Genomic DNA, 14,919 nt, shown 5'->3' with positions numbered 1-14,919 from the left:
GATAAAGCATTACAAAATATATGTACACAAAGTAGTATAAACTGCTGATCATGTGTTTTAAAATGTCGCTGTTGAAAATGACTTCCAAGTGTCGCAAAAATGTGACCGCGTAGGACCAGCAAAATGATTGGAGCAACGGCACCAGAAGAGGCGGGACATGTGCAAACACAAGCCATCTTGGCGTTACGTAGTTTCCCTATGCATTTCAATGGGAGTGATATGTCTCCTCTTATTATAATGTCTCTGCTTAAAGTACAACTTGATTGTTTCATTTCAAATTCATTGTGGTGTGGTACAGAGCTGAAATACTGAAAATTGTGTCAATGTCCAAATATTTATGGACCTGACTGTAAATATACATACAGACCATGATGTTGAAGGTTAGGTTAGATAGTGCTATATATCAATTACAGACAGGGCTGCATAGCAATATATATTTTTATTACAATTTCTAAAGAATGTAATTACTTGTTACAATATGTGCAGAACCATAATGGCACTAGCTTACACTGAGTTTCTACAGAGATGTTAATCAGTAAACTTTACAGATTTTAACAGGTGTATATTTGGACAGAGTGTGACTAGCTGTTTCCCCTGCTCTCAGTCTTTATGTGAAGCTAGGGTAACTTGTAGCAGTTGCTAATGCTATGGTAGACTGGACACTGTAACATTTGTTAGCTTACATGGAAATGTTGCTCCATCACCTGGATCTTGCCTTGTTCTGGACACTTTTTCAAAGCATTCTCCGCAAAATGCAACAGAATCTCTACCATCTGCATAAACAGAGTGGTACAAGTTAAAAATAAGCACAAGAACATTGGAACCCTCTGTCCAGGTTTGATAGATGTAATATATGGCATAGGTATTCTGCTCTTACCTTGTCGCCTACCACTCCCTTCCTTTTCACTGGATCTCCAAACAGGCCTGGAATAAAAACACAACATACACTATTATCATATCTGTTAACATTGTTCCATCCAATATATTTGTGATTAATCACAGTCATTTGCATATCGTCCTGTGCACTGGTAAGTGTCATAACTAGCATCAGCTAGTAACTGCAGTGTATCAAAGGCAGAGGAAACAGAAGTGCAGATATGTCTCTGTGGCTAGAAGAAAATGACTTCCAACAAGGTTCTTAGAATGTACTAACTGCTTGGGAGCAGGTGAAAAGGGACTCTGCATTGATCAGTAGTTCTAAAGAAGTCAATTAAATGAAATTGTACACTAACTGGAACTTGAAACTAGAGCTCAAAGAAGCCAAATGTCAATGTTTTCAGTGTTTCACATCTCTGAACTCCCTGTTATGAACACCTAATGACCATAAACCTGACGCTTGAGTTTCTTAATTTAATGTTAAATGAGTCCTAACCCTAACCCTAACCACTGTATCTAGAGGTTGTATTGAGGAGCAAAAGTCATAATTTAGTTTTAAGATACATGTAAAACATACATGGTGCATGATGCATAGTACAAAAGAAATCATATTACTACATCCTGACAAAAAGCAATATACACAGAAGTAAATCAAAACACTTGATGGAAACAACAATGAACATTGACTTTATACTCACCAACCACAGCCTTAGCAGTTCCCTCATGGAAGGACCAGGCCAGAGAGAGGGCCTCAACAAAATGCTCTTGCTTCAGCAGGCAGTCAATACGCTGCACACACACAAACAGGAATAAAGAGTAACTTTTATTCCAGTACATTTGTTAGACAGCTCAAAATTTATTTTTCAACTCTGTAGTGGCACAAGTGTAAAGAGTATCATATATACCTCTCTCCAGTTTCTTAGAGTCATAATGTGAGCCGACTGCAAGACAAGAGAATATGACACTGTTAACAAACAAAGAGAAAATTCAACCACTTTTTACACCATATCTTAACTGTTAGTCTTCTTTGGAAAATCTAATCTAATGAACAAACAACATGAAATATTAGGTTGTAAAGCTGGTTTACAGGTTTAACAGTCTCTTCAGCCTTCATGCATTATTACGTGCCTTCAGTCACGTAACTGCAACTTGCACAAAGGTCTTCTTCATGGCACTCTTACAAAAAAAAGAAATATCACATCGACAGAAGTATTCAGACCCTTTGTTATGGCTCTTTAAATTTAGCTCCTGTTTCTCTTGATAATCTTTGAGACGTTTCTACTCCTTGATTGGAGTCCATTTATGGTAAATTCAGCTGATGGGACATGATTTGGAAAGGTACACACCTGGCTATATAAGGTCTGAAAATGCATATCAGAGCAAACACCAAGTCATGAGGTTTGAAAGAAGGCACAGATCTGAAGAAGGCTACAAAAAAAATCTGCTATATCAAAGGTTGAAAGTGGCCTCCATAATACTTTAAAGGAAGAAGTCTGGATGACTCAGGACTTTTCCTGGAGCTGGCTACCCAACCAAACTGAGCCATCAGGGGAGGTGACCAAAAACCCAATGGTAAATCTGGTTTAAAAGAAGAGGTTTCAAAGGAAGAGGTTTCTCCTCTGGGAAAAACACAGAGAGGTCCGTTTGGCCTGATTCTAAGCATCATATCTGGAGGAAACCAGGCACTGCTCATCCCCTTCCTAATACCATGCCTATAGTAAAGCATGTTGTGCTTCATGCTGTAGTGTTTCAGCAGCAGGGATTGGAGCAGAGTACAGTGATCTCCTGATTGAAAACCTGGTCAGGACCTCAGACTGGGCTGAAGGTTCAATGACCCTGAGCACACAGCCAAGACAATACAGGAGAGGCTTAGAGACAACTCTGAATGTCTTTGAGTGGTCCATCCTGTCCAGCCCTGACTGAATCCTGTCCAACATCTCTGGACCTGAACGTGATCTCTATCCAACCTGACAGAGCTTGAGAGGATCTGCAGAGATGAATGGCAGAAGATCCAAAAATCCAGGTGTGCAAAGCTTGTTATGTCATACCCAAGAAGACTAAAGACTGTAATCCCTGCCAAAGGTGCTTCTACTAAGTCATGTGTCTGAATACTTGTGTCAATAGATTTCAGTTTTTTCTTTTTAATACATTTGCAAACATTTCTAAAATCGTTCTAAAGTTTTTACTTCGTCATAATGGGATATTGAGTGTAGATTAGCAAAAAACAGTGTAAATGACTTTAGCATAAGGCTGCAATATAACAAACTGTGAAAAAATGAAGGAGTCTGAACACACTGTATATAGTACATCCTTAACAGTTTGCCAATGTGCTGGGAGCGACAACTCCACAAACAGACCTGACAAATGGAACAAATACACACATAAAACACCGTACCTTGGTGCCCAAGTAGACAATCTGTCCTGCATAGCTGGAGACTGACTGGTAGCAAGCCTTTTCTCCCACTAAAGCCTGAAACACAAAGACATTGTTAGACACAAACAGTAATCTGGTCAAGATATATTTAAAAGGCATTACCAGGACACTTCAAGGGTCAGGCTGAAATCTTTGAAATCAGCCTTGGTGTGTATGACAGTCAGTGGAGAGGGCTTAAGGATGGTGTGACTAGGGTTAAGTATCTTTCACATTTGAACCGATACTGGTACTCAACGTTACTTTACTCTCAATCTGTAAGTATCAACCAAAAAATGTAATTACTGTAGTAAAAAAAGTCCCAAACTTCTTAGTTTAAATTTTTTGCCTATTTATTTGAAACACAATATTAAAATGTATGAAAATATGGACATATAAAAATAGACCTCAACACTAAGACGACAGCCGCTGCAATGGTCTGACAGACTGTCATATGTTTCTATCAAAGAAAATGGCTGCAGGTGGCGCCAAATCATAAATAACAAAACAAAACACACTGCCTTACCCAACAGATCCCTACTACAGCTGAAACTTGACTAGACAGTCAAATTACAACATGGTGCTGAAATATTGAATTTATGAAAATAACATTAAAGTAAACCTTCTGCCCAGATCCCGAAACTGCTAAATTAGTGCCTCAGACAAATTCACATTATTTTACAAACACAGACAGGGTGTGAACACAGACAGGGTGTGAACACAGGCAGGGGCCCCCCCCCACCCCCCCCCAGAGAAACACGCCATCAGGAGGGATTCCATTCCGATGGCGATTTGACCGGTGCTATGTCGAAGTCTGTTCCCTTCTCTAATATAACCCCTAACCAGCCGTCTTCTGGTGTGTTTTTAACTTTTAACCTTAATCTCAATCAGCTAACCATTATTAGATAACCATTTCGTACATTCCACTCCAGAATGAAGGAAGAAAGTTTGATTTGACGTGAACCAATACTTTGTAGTAGCAACATAATTCAGTCTTTCCACTAAAAGCACTGATGTTGGTACCCAACCCTAGGTTTGACATCAACAAAATTTCTGGTTATGGTAAAATTAGCAGCCATACACTGGACAAGTTCCAAACTTTTGATAGATGACTAGAGTAGATCAAGCAGATGACTAGAAGAAGTGCATGGATCTGATAAAGGCTGTGTTACAGAGGTGGTGAGAAGCAATTATGTCATTGTAGCCCAACCAATACAATTAGATTAGGTTCCCTTAAAGAAAAAATAACAGGCAGGATGTTACACAGTTGAAAAATAACAACCGCTTGTACCACTGCACAAAACCCTGGCAGCACATCATCCTGACCTTACAGTGTTTCTGCTGACTTCCCGTCAAGTTACATGCAAAATGTAAAGCTCTCCTCTTCACTAAAGAATGTCTGCATGACTTGTCTTCTTAAAACCTATGTGACCTCCTCCACACCTACACTCCCTGTGCTCCTCACACAATGATCCCCTCACCACTCCTCTATCCAGGCTGTGTTCTGTGGAGGACAGAGCTCTCAGTGCTTCTGCTCTTATGTTTTGGAATGCTCTTGCTGCCTCAATCCACCCCTACGCCTATTTCTATTTTAAAATGTAGGCACAAGACCCATCATCTTTTCGGCAAAGCTTTTTGTTAGCATAGTTTTTTTCTGGGTTATGTAAAAGGTGATTAAAAATGTAATTTCTTATTAGTGCCACGGGGTTCAAGCTCCGAGGCACTCCACTCCAGAAGCTGGAGAGGAGTGCCTCGGGGCTTTCTATTACTCTTCTCCATACTTAATATTATTATTATTAGTGCCACGGGGTTCAAGCTCCGAGGCAACTATTACTCTTCTCCATACTTAATATTATTATTATTAGTGCCACGGGGTTCTAGCTCTGAGGCAACTATTATTATCTTATTATCTTATCTCTTATATTATCTTCTGCATACTTATTATTATTCTTCCGCCGTTTTTCGGCGCGTAACTCCTCCCGCAGCTTTGAGAAAACCCCGACAATATATACATCAAAACGTGCGGCTGGATCGGGGGAGGGGTGCTATGACTTTTGGTGTTGAAATTCCAAAGTTTTCCAAAGTTATTCCCAAAAAACCGGGAGATTTCTCCATTGGAAATGAATGGGATTTTTTTTTTAAAACCACAAAAATTCACCTTTTTTCAGAGTCACCTAGCTCTCTCATACGTGCACGTAGAAACATCATTCAAACTTCAAAACGGAGGAAAACTTGTCCTCTCTGGAAAAATACCAAACTGTTTTGACATAAAATGTAAACTTTTCAAACTATGAGCAGTCAAACAAGGAGTGGAAATCACTTTTTCGTCAAAGTTAGAGTGGAGCGGCAGTTAGCTAGAGTGTGAGAAGCAGTAAAATATAACCTTAATTTTCATTTTTAACTCGAGCTCACGGCCAAACCGTAAAAAGGAGACAAATATTTTTTTGTCAAAATGTAGACATAGGTGTTGGGATTCATAAAATGTGACTTTGACAGGCGGGGTCTGCACAAAATTTAAATGGGGTGGCCGAGACCGGCGGCAATATCTGTCTCGCTGCCCATTAAACCTAATGTAATCGTCTTCTTTTTTCAAAAGAATCTCACTCTGTGTTCACACTGAGTTTACTCGCTCATTTTAAGGAATATCTGAATAAAATAAACACTGTCAGAATCTGCCGGCTTCTGTGTCTCTCACGGTGTTTTCGGTTTTTGGACAGGAGTTACGTTTTTCTCACAGTTTGCAATTGTTCGGGACCTTGTAAGAAGCCAAATCCTTTAGAATTTTGAGACATTTTTCAAGGCAGATCCTGAAATCGCCGTAGCAACCGCAGGGCCTTAGCTGACCTTGGCAACCTGTTGCTGGGCAGAATCTGACCTACCTTTTTGTGATTGGCTAATTCTACCTGTCTGTCTGTTTTGCCAGTTAACTGAGGTAGCGGCCGAGCTAGTATTGATACTCTCTCTATATACACATATGAATTATATTGACACTCTTACTGCTCAAATGCTGGCTTGTGTGTGTGTGTGTGTGTGTGTGTGTGTGTGAGTACACACTGTGTTGTAGTGCTTAGAGTTAGTGCATATTGCTACTGCCTTGTGCTCTGTGTGCTACTCTCTGCTTACATCTACTGTTACACTTGATACTGACTAGTAAGATGTACTTAATACTGCCACAGTAAAAGTTACTTAGTGTTATATGATCAGGGTGACTTTTGAACACTGGAAATAAATCATGTACTCGTCCCGGCAGTAGCCCCGTGGCACTCAAAATTTCCCTGGAATTTTCTAGTTATTAATATTATTACTATTAATGATATTAGTTCTGAATGTTAACCATTTATTTATGATCAATAACCTCACCTTAAATGTGACCACTGCCCTTAACCCAATAAACATAACCTTGTGTCCCTGTCTCTCACCAGAGCTTGGGAGACATTCCCTCCTGTGGCAAGCGATTTGAAATGACGACTGTTGTAGACCAGCTGCACCTGTTCCAGGTCCAAAGTCTCCAAAATCTCCTGACTGGGCCGGTCCACCACCTGCAGCTTTTCATGGCTGTCTACCAGGACCAGAGTACGACTGTTGATCCACTGCAGAGAGAGGAGAGACAGTTATAAACATGTCAATTCAAGTTAGAGTCAAGTCTTCTGAAAGATAGATAAAAAGGACAATGACATAAATATGAATAAAATACATGAAAATAAAACAGAGTAAAAGCAGATTAAGTTCAAATGTTATATTTGTTTTACTTATGTTTCTATTCACTACATTTACAACAAAATCAAAATATGTTATAAAATCCAAAAATGAATCAGCGCATCAGTCAGCCTCCTCTCAGGATCCCAGACTGAGCATCAGGAGATAGAAACCAGACTTTACTGTCTCGCCTCCCAGAATCCATCCTCCTGAAGCACACTAATGTTGTGTGTGTGTGGGGGGGGGGGCATCCCAGTGTGCTTGCAGGTATCAACCAGCCTGTTATAATATCAGTTGTGTGACTTGGGTTTCTGCCAGCATAAATCACTGCTAATCAGAGCACAATCCTTCCAAAACTAACTTACACTATTCATTTGATCATAATATATTGCTTAATATGCATATAAAGTTAAAGTAAAGACATCAGAAAATGTCATGGTATATAAACTAAGCTATAGTTCTCTTGTCATTGTCATTTAACATTCATGTAAACATAGCTACAGTATAATACTTGTAAATGGGAGGGGGTCATACCAGATGTGTCAATATTTACACCACTGGACTGATTTCATACTTACACTGAGGCTGATGATGTCACAGCTGAGGTGGAGTTGTCTTTGTTTGATGACATGGATGGTTCCCATCTCCTCCTTCTTAACCTGGACAAACAGTAGTGGAAAGGAGAACATTCTCTTAGTCTAAGAATACACAGTTTAACATTCAGACACTTTGAAAATAATAGATTAAAAACATGGATCATTCTAATCTGGATACATTTACAGGTTACCCTATTAGAATTAGACAGGTTTTAAATCCAATAAACCATTGTCACAGCTTGTCTTTTGTCATATTTGATTGGTTACCAAGCTTCAAGAGGGCAGGTCTTACATAATATGAGCTGGTAGAAGGTATTTTTCAGTTTTGAAAATGAGGGTTGAGCACATACCAGCAGGAAGTGGACTGTATCTCCTTTGCAAAAAGCCAGGATGGGATTAACTGTCTTCTGAACAGGAACAAACTGCCAGGCCAGCTGGGGAACGCTGGATGGATCAGACTGGTGAGAGAGAGAACACACACAACACACCAGGAATTAACATCTTATAGTAATGCTCTCAATGCTCATAGTTGTGTGGACATAATGACGTCCTTTGATGAAGGTTTGAGGTTCAAATTGAATGTCTGAAAAAGCTGAGATAATTTATTATCCTGCTCTCACAATGATTTCATTTTGCATTCTTTTGGACATATAGAGGAATTGTATCTACTACTATAATATGTGATCTACACATGCACTGATCTCTCCAGATTAAGTAGTGAAATAGGTGCAAATCAACTCAAAGGTGTATTTTTACTATTTTCCTCCCACGAATGGACTTTGTGTACAAGACACAAAACTAACTAGTCAGAGGCACACCACCAGAGGGCAGCATAGCATCACATATTGAAGGCCACTGCAGTTCAGTATAAGTATCGACTGACAACTCTCAGTTATTACAAACATTTTTTGTGCTCAGTGTCCTGTACCATAATGCTTGACATTACCAGGTTGTGCAACAGGATCATCATATTAACATTTCAACTTTCAGTTTGCAAGTATAAAGCTATTACTGGATGAAATAATAGACACCGGTACCCGTCACTGGTTGCTTTATATATACATATATATAAAGCAACACATATACATATATGTATATATATATATATATATACACACACACATGTATATATGTATATATGTGTGTGTGTGTGTATATATATATATATATATAGATATATATCTATATATATATATATATATATAGATATATATAGATATATATATCACCTGTTTGCTAGAATGCTGCTTTTATCTAACTGGTTTGAATTGCATTGGGGGGCTTGGACCCCGTTATACTTGCCTGTAAGTCTAGTTGACTTTTTATTTGAAGTGTGATTGGTCAGGTCACTAGATCTAATAATAGATGGTGTTGTATGTGAATTAGTGATTTTGGGCTTTACAAATAAAACTGATTAATCAAGCCCAATTCATTAACTGGGTCTCTTCAAAGCAATTAATTAGCCTGTATTGTTTATATACTGAGGGCATTGCTTCGATGGTAAAATCACTACAGGCTCTCCATTATCCTCAGAGCTCAGATGGACGTACTGCTGTACATTCAGACATTTTGTGGCCAAATCACCTTGGAAAGAAGTGAGCATACATACAGACACTGAATTTCTATTGACTTTTGGATACTTTTTTCTACCTTTAAAAATGCTCATACGTTTATTTTAGTGAGTATTTTCCTTATCTGTTGTTATCATGTGACGGCATTGCTTGCAGTTGCTTGAGATATGGTGGATGTGATAAACCATTTAAAGTCCGTGTAAAGTAAGAATAAATATGTGTTCTGAGTTTGACATACCACAGAAAAGTGTGTTGTTAACCACCCTGCCAAATTTGATTTAAAAAAATCGAAATTAGGCCACAAATTTGTGCAAAAATCAGTCTCTTTCTCTACTACCAAACGCTGTGGGAGTGCCCCTCAAGTTCGCTGAAACACCTTTTTTAGAAATACATTTATGACCTATTTAATGTGTTTAGAAGAAAATGTCTGAATTCACTTTACACAGTCTTTAATCTTAGTGTGAATTCAAGAAATCACACTAAACTCTGCACAGAATCAAGTGCTAACACAATTTCCAATAAACCAACATGCAACAACATGAACGAAGAGAAATGAACAGAGCAGAAATACAGACCTTACTGTAGGGAAATGTCATCCAGACTTTCAGGGAGGGCTTCAGACCAATGACCAGAATCTGGTGAAGGAAAGAAAAACTTAAACTTTGGACACAACTGAGTGAAGAAGCAGAGGATGGAGGGTCGACTGTAAATAGATCTGTGTGTTTGTTGGTGTACCTTAGTGAGAGAGGCCATAGCCAGCAGAGAGTAGTGTGTGACAGGATGATCTCTGATGTCTGGAGGAGCACGCAAAGGTTCAATACAGCAGACTTCCCCTTTAGAACCACTGAAGAGACACCGAGAGTCACAGGACCGCATCCCCATCACCCTCCTGAGGATGAAATGACAACACAGTGAGAATAAGGAGAGGAGAGGAGAGGAGAGGAAAGGCAGCTTTATTTATATAGTGCATTTCATACATAGGGGCAACTCAATGTGCTTTACATAATAACGAAATATCAAGGGATGATTTAACAGTAAAAATTGGAAACATTAAAACATACAATAAGAAAAAAACAATTATAATAAAAAGAAAAAGTACAGAAAAATAGAAAAAAGTTAAACTAAAATAAAGCATAAAATATGAGAGTGCAGCATGAAATAATGTTTTGCATTAAAATCATTAAAAGGACATACAGTGCTAATGAAAAATGAAAATGTAAAGTGCTTTAAAAGTTTAAAAATCATAAGCACATGGAAAGAGAAATGTTTTTAACCTGGATTTAAAAATCTTCAAATTTGAGGCTGATTTCAGTTCTGTTGGTAGTTTGTTCCAGTTATGACAGCTAAATGCTGCTTCATCATGTTTAGTCTGAACTCTGGGCTCCACTATCTGACCTATTCTACTAACATGTCATTCATGTATTCTGGACCTAAACCATTCAGTGATTTGTAGACCAGCAGCAGAACTGTGAGCCAGTGTAAAGACTTTAGAACTGGGCTATGTGCTCTGAAAGGACAAGAATAAGCTGCATACTGGATCACAGCCCATTCTCAGTCACAATGCTTTTTACTATGGTTCTGTAGTAATTGCTTAGAGAGGCACAATGTGTCACCAACACAGGAAAACTATTAACATATTATTCTGATTAAGCATTTAGTACCAACTTTCATTACTTAAGTCATTCAATGTACAAATGTGTTTAACAAGGAGATCATTTGAAATGAATTGATGGGAATAGTGAAATAGCCATCTTGTATGTTGTCCATATTAAAGGTTAACTTGCCATATTTACAAAACACAGTCTCCCATTTATGTTTCTTTGGTGAATGCAACATGTTGTCATACATTTGCACAGTTCCACATTTCAAAAGAACTGTGTTTCCATCTCTTTGCATTGGTTGATGTCATTAATACAAAACATAACATCAGAAAATATAAGAATAAGCATAATAAAAATCAATAATTAATCAGAATGAGAACAGATTTCCAGTATCAGTGGAATCTTCTTCAGTCATTGTTTTCAGACTAGATTAAAAAACTTTCAAAGTCCTGCACTCTCTCAATCTAACTGGTGAACAAATGCTCATCCTGGCTGCCTGTGCCTTATAGAGAAGTGTCTTATTGGCCTTTAGCCAGCACACAGGTCGTTCCAAGCTACTTAAGGGATGATGGCAAGGGTGTGAATGACCTTAAGGTACTTTGGTATATGATGTAATGCTATTTTCGTGTAAGAAGTGAAACCAGAGTGATGTACCTGAAAGCCAGCTCGAAAACAGATCCTCCACTGTCGTTACACACTGCAAGAGTCGGGTCATCTGTGAACTTCAGAAAGAATAACAAGGGACAGAGATGAAATGAAAGTTATCAGGGATCAAACCCATGTAACATCTAAATGTGTGTCACACTGTACATTTTCTTTCTGTTTCTTTTGTAAGTCTATAAGTATATGTCAGTGTAGATGTGAGTGCATGTGTGTGTATGTTATACCTTTACATGCAGTATTGCTGTCCCTGGAGGATGGGCATCAGTGATAGTTCTCAGAAGCTTTCCACTGGCTAGATCCCACATAGTAATCTAATCATGAGGACACACAGACAGATGAAGAAAGATTAACAGTTTAATAATCCAACAGAACATCACCTACAATCAACCTGAATACATCTTGAGAACTCATACATTCCTAATTATTTACACAATTACAATTGAACAGGTCTGCCAAATTGTTACATATTAAAACACACTTTAGTTCATGGTGTTAAGTGGTTAAACAAAAGGAGAAAGCTCTCTCATGATATCAGTTCTGCTTTTTGCATCCACACAATTTGGTTTTAGCAAATGATATTGTGTATTAATGTTAAAATCCAAATGTCTTATATATTATAATTCAATAACTAATGGTATAAAGTCACTTCTCATTTTAACATTCCAAACTATAAATTGGCCAAGGTCAGCATTTTTTATTTAAATTCAAACATTAGCAGAAAAGGTTGGTTGCTTTGAGCACCCATCACCCTATCACAGGCTCATCTGTACTTTAGGTACTAACCACGAAATCCTAAGAAAAACCCCACAAGGCAAGGCAAGGCAAGGCAAGGCAAGGCAGTTTTATTTATATAGCGCATTTCATACACAATGGCAATTCAATGTGCTTTACATAAAACAGAAAAACATGTAATTTGAGAAACTTAAAACATACAATTAAACCCCCCCCCACCCCCCCCATAATAAAAACAAAGTACAGAAAAATAGAAAGACATAAATAAAATGATTGCAGCATAAAATAATAAATTAGCTTTAAAATCATTAAAAGGACAAAGAGTGCAAATGAAAGATTAAAATGTAAAGTGCTTTAGAAGAGCTCAATCGTAAGCACAGGAGAAGAGAAGTGTTTTTAACCTGGATTTAAAAATGTTCACTGTTGGGGCTGATTTTAGTTCTGCTGGTAGTTTGTTCCAGTTGTGTGCAGCATAACAGCTAAAAGCTGCTTCACCATGTTTAGTTTGAACTCTGGGCTCAACTATCTGACCTGAGTCAGTAGATCTCAGAGCTCTACTGGGTTTATATTCTACTAACATGACATTCATGTATTCTGGACCTAAACCATTCAGTGATTTGTAGACCAGTAGCAGAACTTTAAAATCTATTCTATAGCTGACTGGGAGCCAGTGTAAAGACTTTAGAACTGGAGTAATGTGCTCTGATCTCTTTGTTCTGGTTAAAAACTCGAGCTGCAGTGTTCTGAATGAGCTGCAGCTGTTTAATGCTTTTTTGTGAGAGTCCAGTCAGAAGACCGTTACAGTAGTCGAGTCTACTTGAGATGAAAGCATGAATCAACTTCTCCTGGTCTGTTTGAGACATAAAACCCTTCACTCTGGATATGTTCTTAAGCTGATAGAAGGCTGTTTTGGTGATTGATTTGATGTGACTGCTGAAAGTCAGATCTGAGTCTATCAGCACGCCAAGGTTTCGGACTTGGTCCGTAGTTTTTAGAGAGAGTGACTCCAGATGTTTACTGACAGCAATCCTCTTCTCTTTATTGCCAAAAACAATGACCTCAGTTTTGTCCTGATTTAATTGAAGGAAATTTTGGTTCATCCAATTAGTTACTTGCTCTAAACAGTGACACAATGACTGTATTGGACTGTAGTCATCTGGGGACAGTGCTAGGTATATCTGTGTGTCATCTGCATAACTGTGATAGTCTACATTAGAGTTCTGCAGAATTTGACCCAAGGGCAGCATATATAGACTGAACAGTAGGGGTCCAAGAACTGACCCCTGAGGAACTCCACATGTCATAGCCACTCGATCAGATTCATAACTTCCAATGGTCACAAAATAACTCCGCTCTTCCAAGTAGGACCTGAACCAGTCTAGGACTGTTCCGCTGAGTCCTGCCCAAGTTTCCAACCTGTTCAACAGTATACTGTGATCCACAGTGTCAAATGCAGCACTGAGATCCAACAGGACCAGAACTGACACCTTGCCTGAGTCAGTGTTCAACCTTATGTCATTTAACACTCTAATAAGAGCTGTTTCTGTACTGTGGTTAGGTCGGAAACCTGATTGAAATTTGTCAAAAAGACCTGCTGTTTAGGAGACACTCTGACACCGTCATGGAGCCATCACAGCCTGGCCCTTTTAAAAGTTACTCAGATCCTCACACTTTTTCCTGCTTCCAACACGTCAACTTCAAGAACTAACTGTTGACTTGCTGACTAATATATCTCATCTCTTTACAAGTATCATTTTAAAGTGATAATCAATGTCATTCACTTCTCCTGTCAGTGGTTTTAATGTATTGTCTGATGGGTGTATGTACATAGTAACATGTCACTTTTTAAACCAGCATTCACCAATATTGTATCAATATTTATCTGTACACTCTGTGCATTCCTCATTTCTTTGCACGGTTTGTATCCTGTTTACAGTTGGCATAAACAGTTTCACCTGTGATTAGTCATTCCTTGTACATCTATCTGAAGATTGTTATGTTGTGTGAATACACTGAAAGCCACTAAACTGGATTCAGATGAACAGTATGCATAAACAGACTTGGCCATTAAAGATGATTCTAATAACTGCAAGGGCTGCAAACACCCTAGAAGTTCCAGTATCTAGTCTGAGCCTTGCAGTGACTAAACAGACAGGCAACCATAAAGCTTGAGGCTGAAGAACAGTACCTGTCCTTTGGCAAACCCGCAAAGAAGTCGTGAGCAGTCCTGGTTGATGGTGAGAGCAGACACAGCGCCAAACTCCGCCCCCGTTGCCTTGGTACCCAGACAGAGCCGCAGAGCCTGGTTGGTATCTAGAGAGGTAAGATAAAGCAGATATTTAACAGCTGAAGCAGAGAGACTGTCTTAAAACAGGTGTGGATGGTAAAATAAATTCAAAAAAAGACAAACCAAATGTTTTCCAGTCCAAAACAGAACAGAAGAAAATGAATAAAGACAACACAAAGGAACTAAATTAAAAACTGGAAACATCTATTTATAAAAAGAACCAAATCAAACGACAAAGCATGCAGCAAGCTAATCTGGCCACACCCAAACAGACATCTCAGAGCCCAGCAGGTTGAACACAAAATGACCACCATGAAGCATCTGACAGGAGTGTTCATACCTTTTCCTGCCCAGGCATCATTTGGACAGCAACACAAAGAAACAAGAGTCAGCTGAAAACTCAGTCCCAGTCAAAACCAGAACATCACAATATCAACAAAGACTCATTCATTTGGTATCAGTGGTGAGCCGCAGCTCTTTGCATTTT

The 14,919-nt window shown here is 38.6% G+C and overlaps 1 protein-coding gene across 1 annotated transcript in view; it reads right to left on the bottom strand.

Annotated features, from left to right (window-relative positions):
* The window catches only part of vps8 (VPS8 subunit of CORVET complex), a 63,210-nt gene that overhangs the window by 35,139 nt on the left and 13,152 nt on the right, over positions 1-14,919 (bottom strand). Inside the window, exons 7-19 of the mRNA XM_053332946.1 lie at positions 14,334-14,458; positions 11,638-11,724; positions 11,405-11,472; positions 9,885-10,038; positions 9,725-9,784; positions 7,929-8,036; positions 7,561-7,641; positions 6,706-6,876; positions 3,272-3,346; positions 1,782-1,817; positions 1,575-1,665; positions 878-924; positions 684-773 (exon numbers count right to left, since the gene is read on the bottom strand). Coding sequence (XP_053188921.1) covers positions 684-773; positions 878-924; positions 1,575-1,665; positions 1,782-1,817; positions 3,272-3,346; positions 6,706-6,876; positions 7,561-7,641; positions 7,929-8,036; positions 9,725-9,784; positions 9,885-10,038; positions 11,405-11,472; positions 11,638-11,724; positions 14,334-14,458 — 1,193 coding nt within the window. The remainder of the gene's footprint in view (positions 1-683; positions 774-877; positions 925-1,574; positions 1,666-1,781; positions 1,818-3,271; positions 3,347-6,705; positions 6,877-7,560; positions 7,642-7,928; positions 8,037-9,724; positions 9,785-9,884; positions 10,039-11,404; positions 11,473-11,637; positions 11,725-14,333; positions 14,459-14,919) is intronic.

The sequence above is a fragment of the Scomber japonicus genome, chromosome 14, assembly GCF_027409825.1.
Source record: "Scomber japonicus isolate fScoJap1 chromosome 14, fScoJap1.pri, whole genome shotgun sequence".
In the NCBI taxonomy this organism is placed as follows: domain Eukaryota; kingdom Metazoa; phylum Chordata; class Actinopteri; order Scombriformes; family Scombridae; genus Scomber; species Scomber japonicus.
Note: the sequence above shows the minus strand (reverse complement) of the source record. Positions and strands in the feature narration are given on the sequence as shown.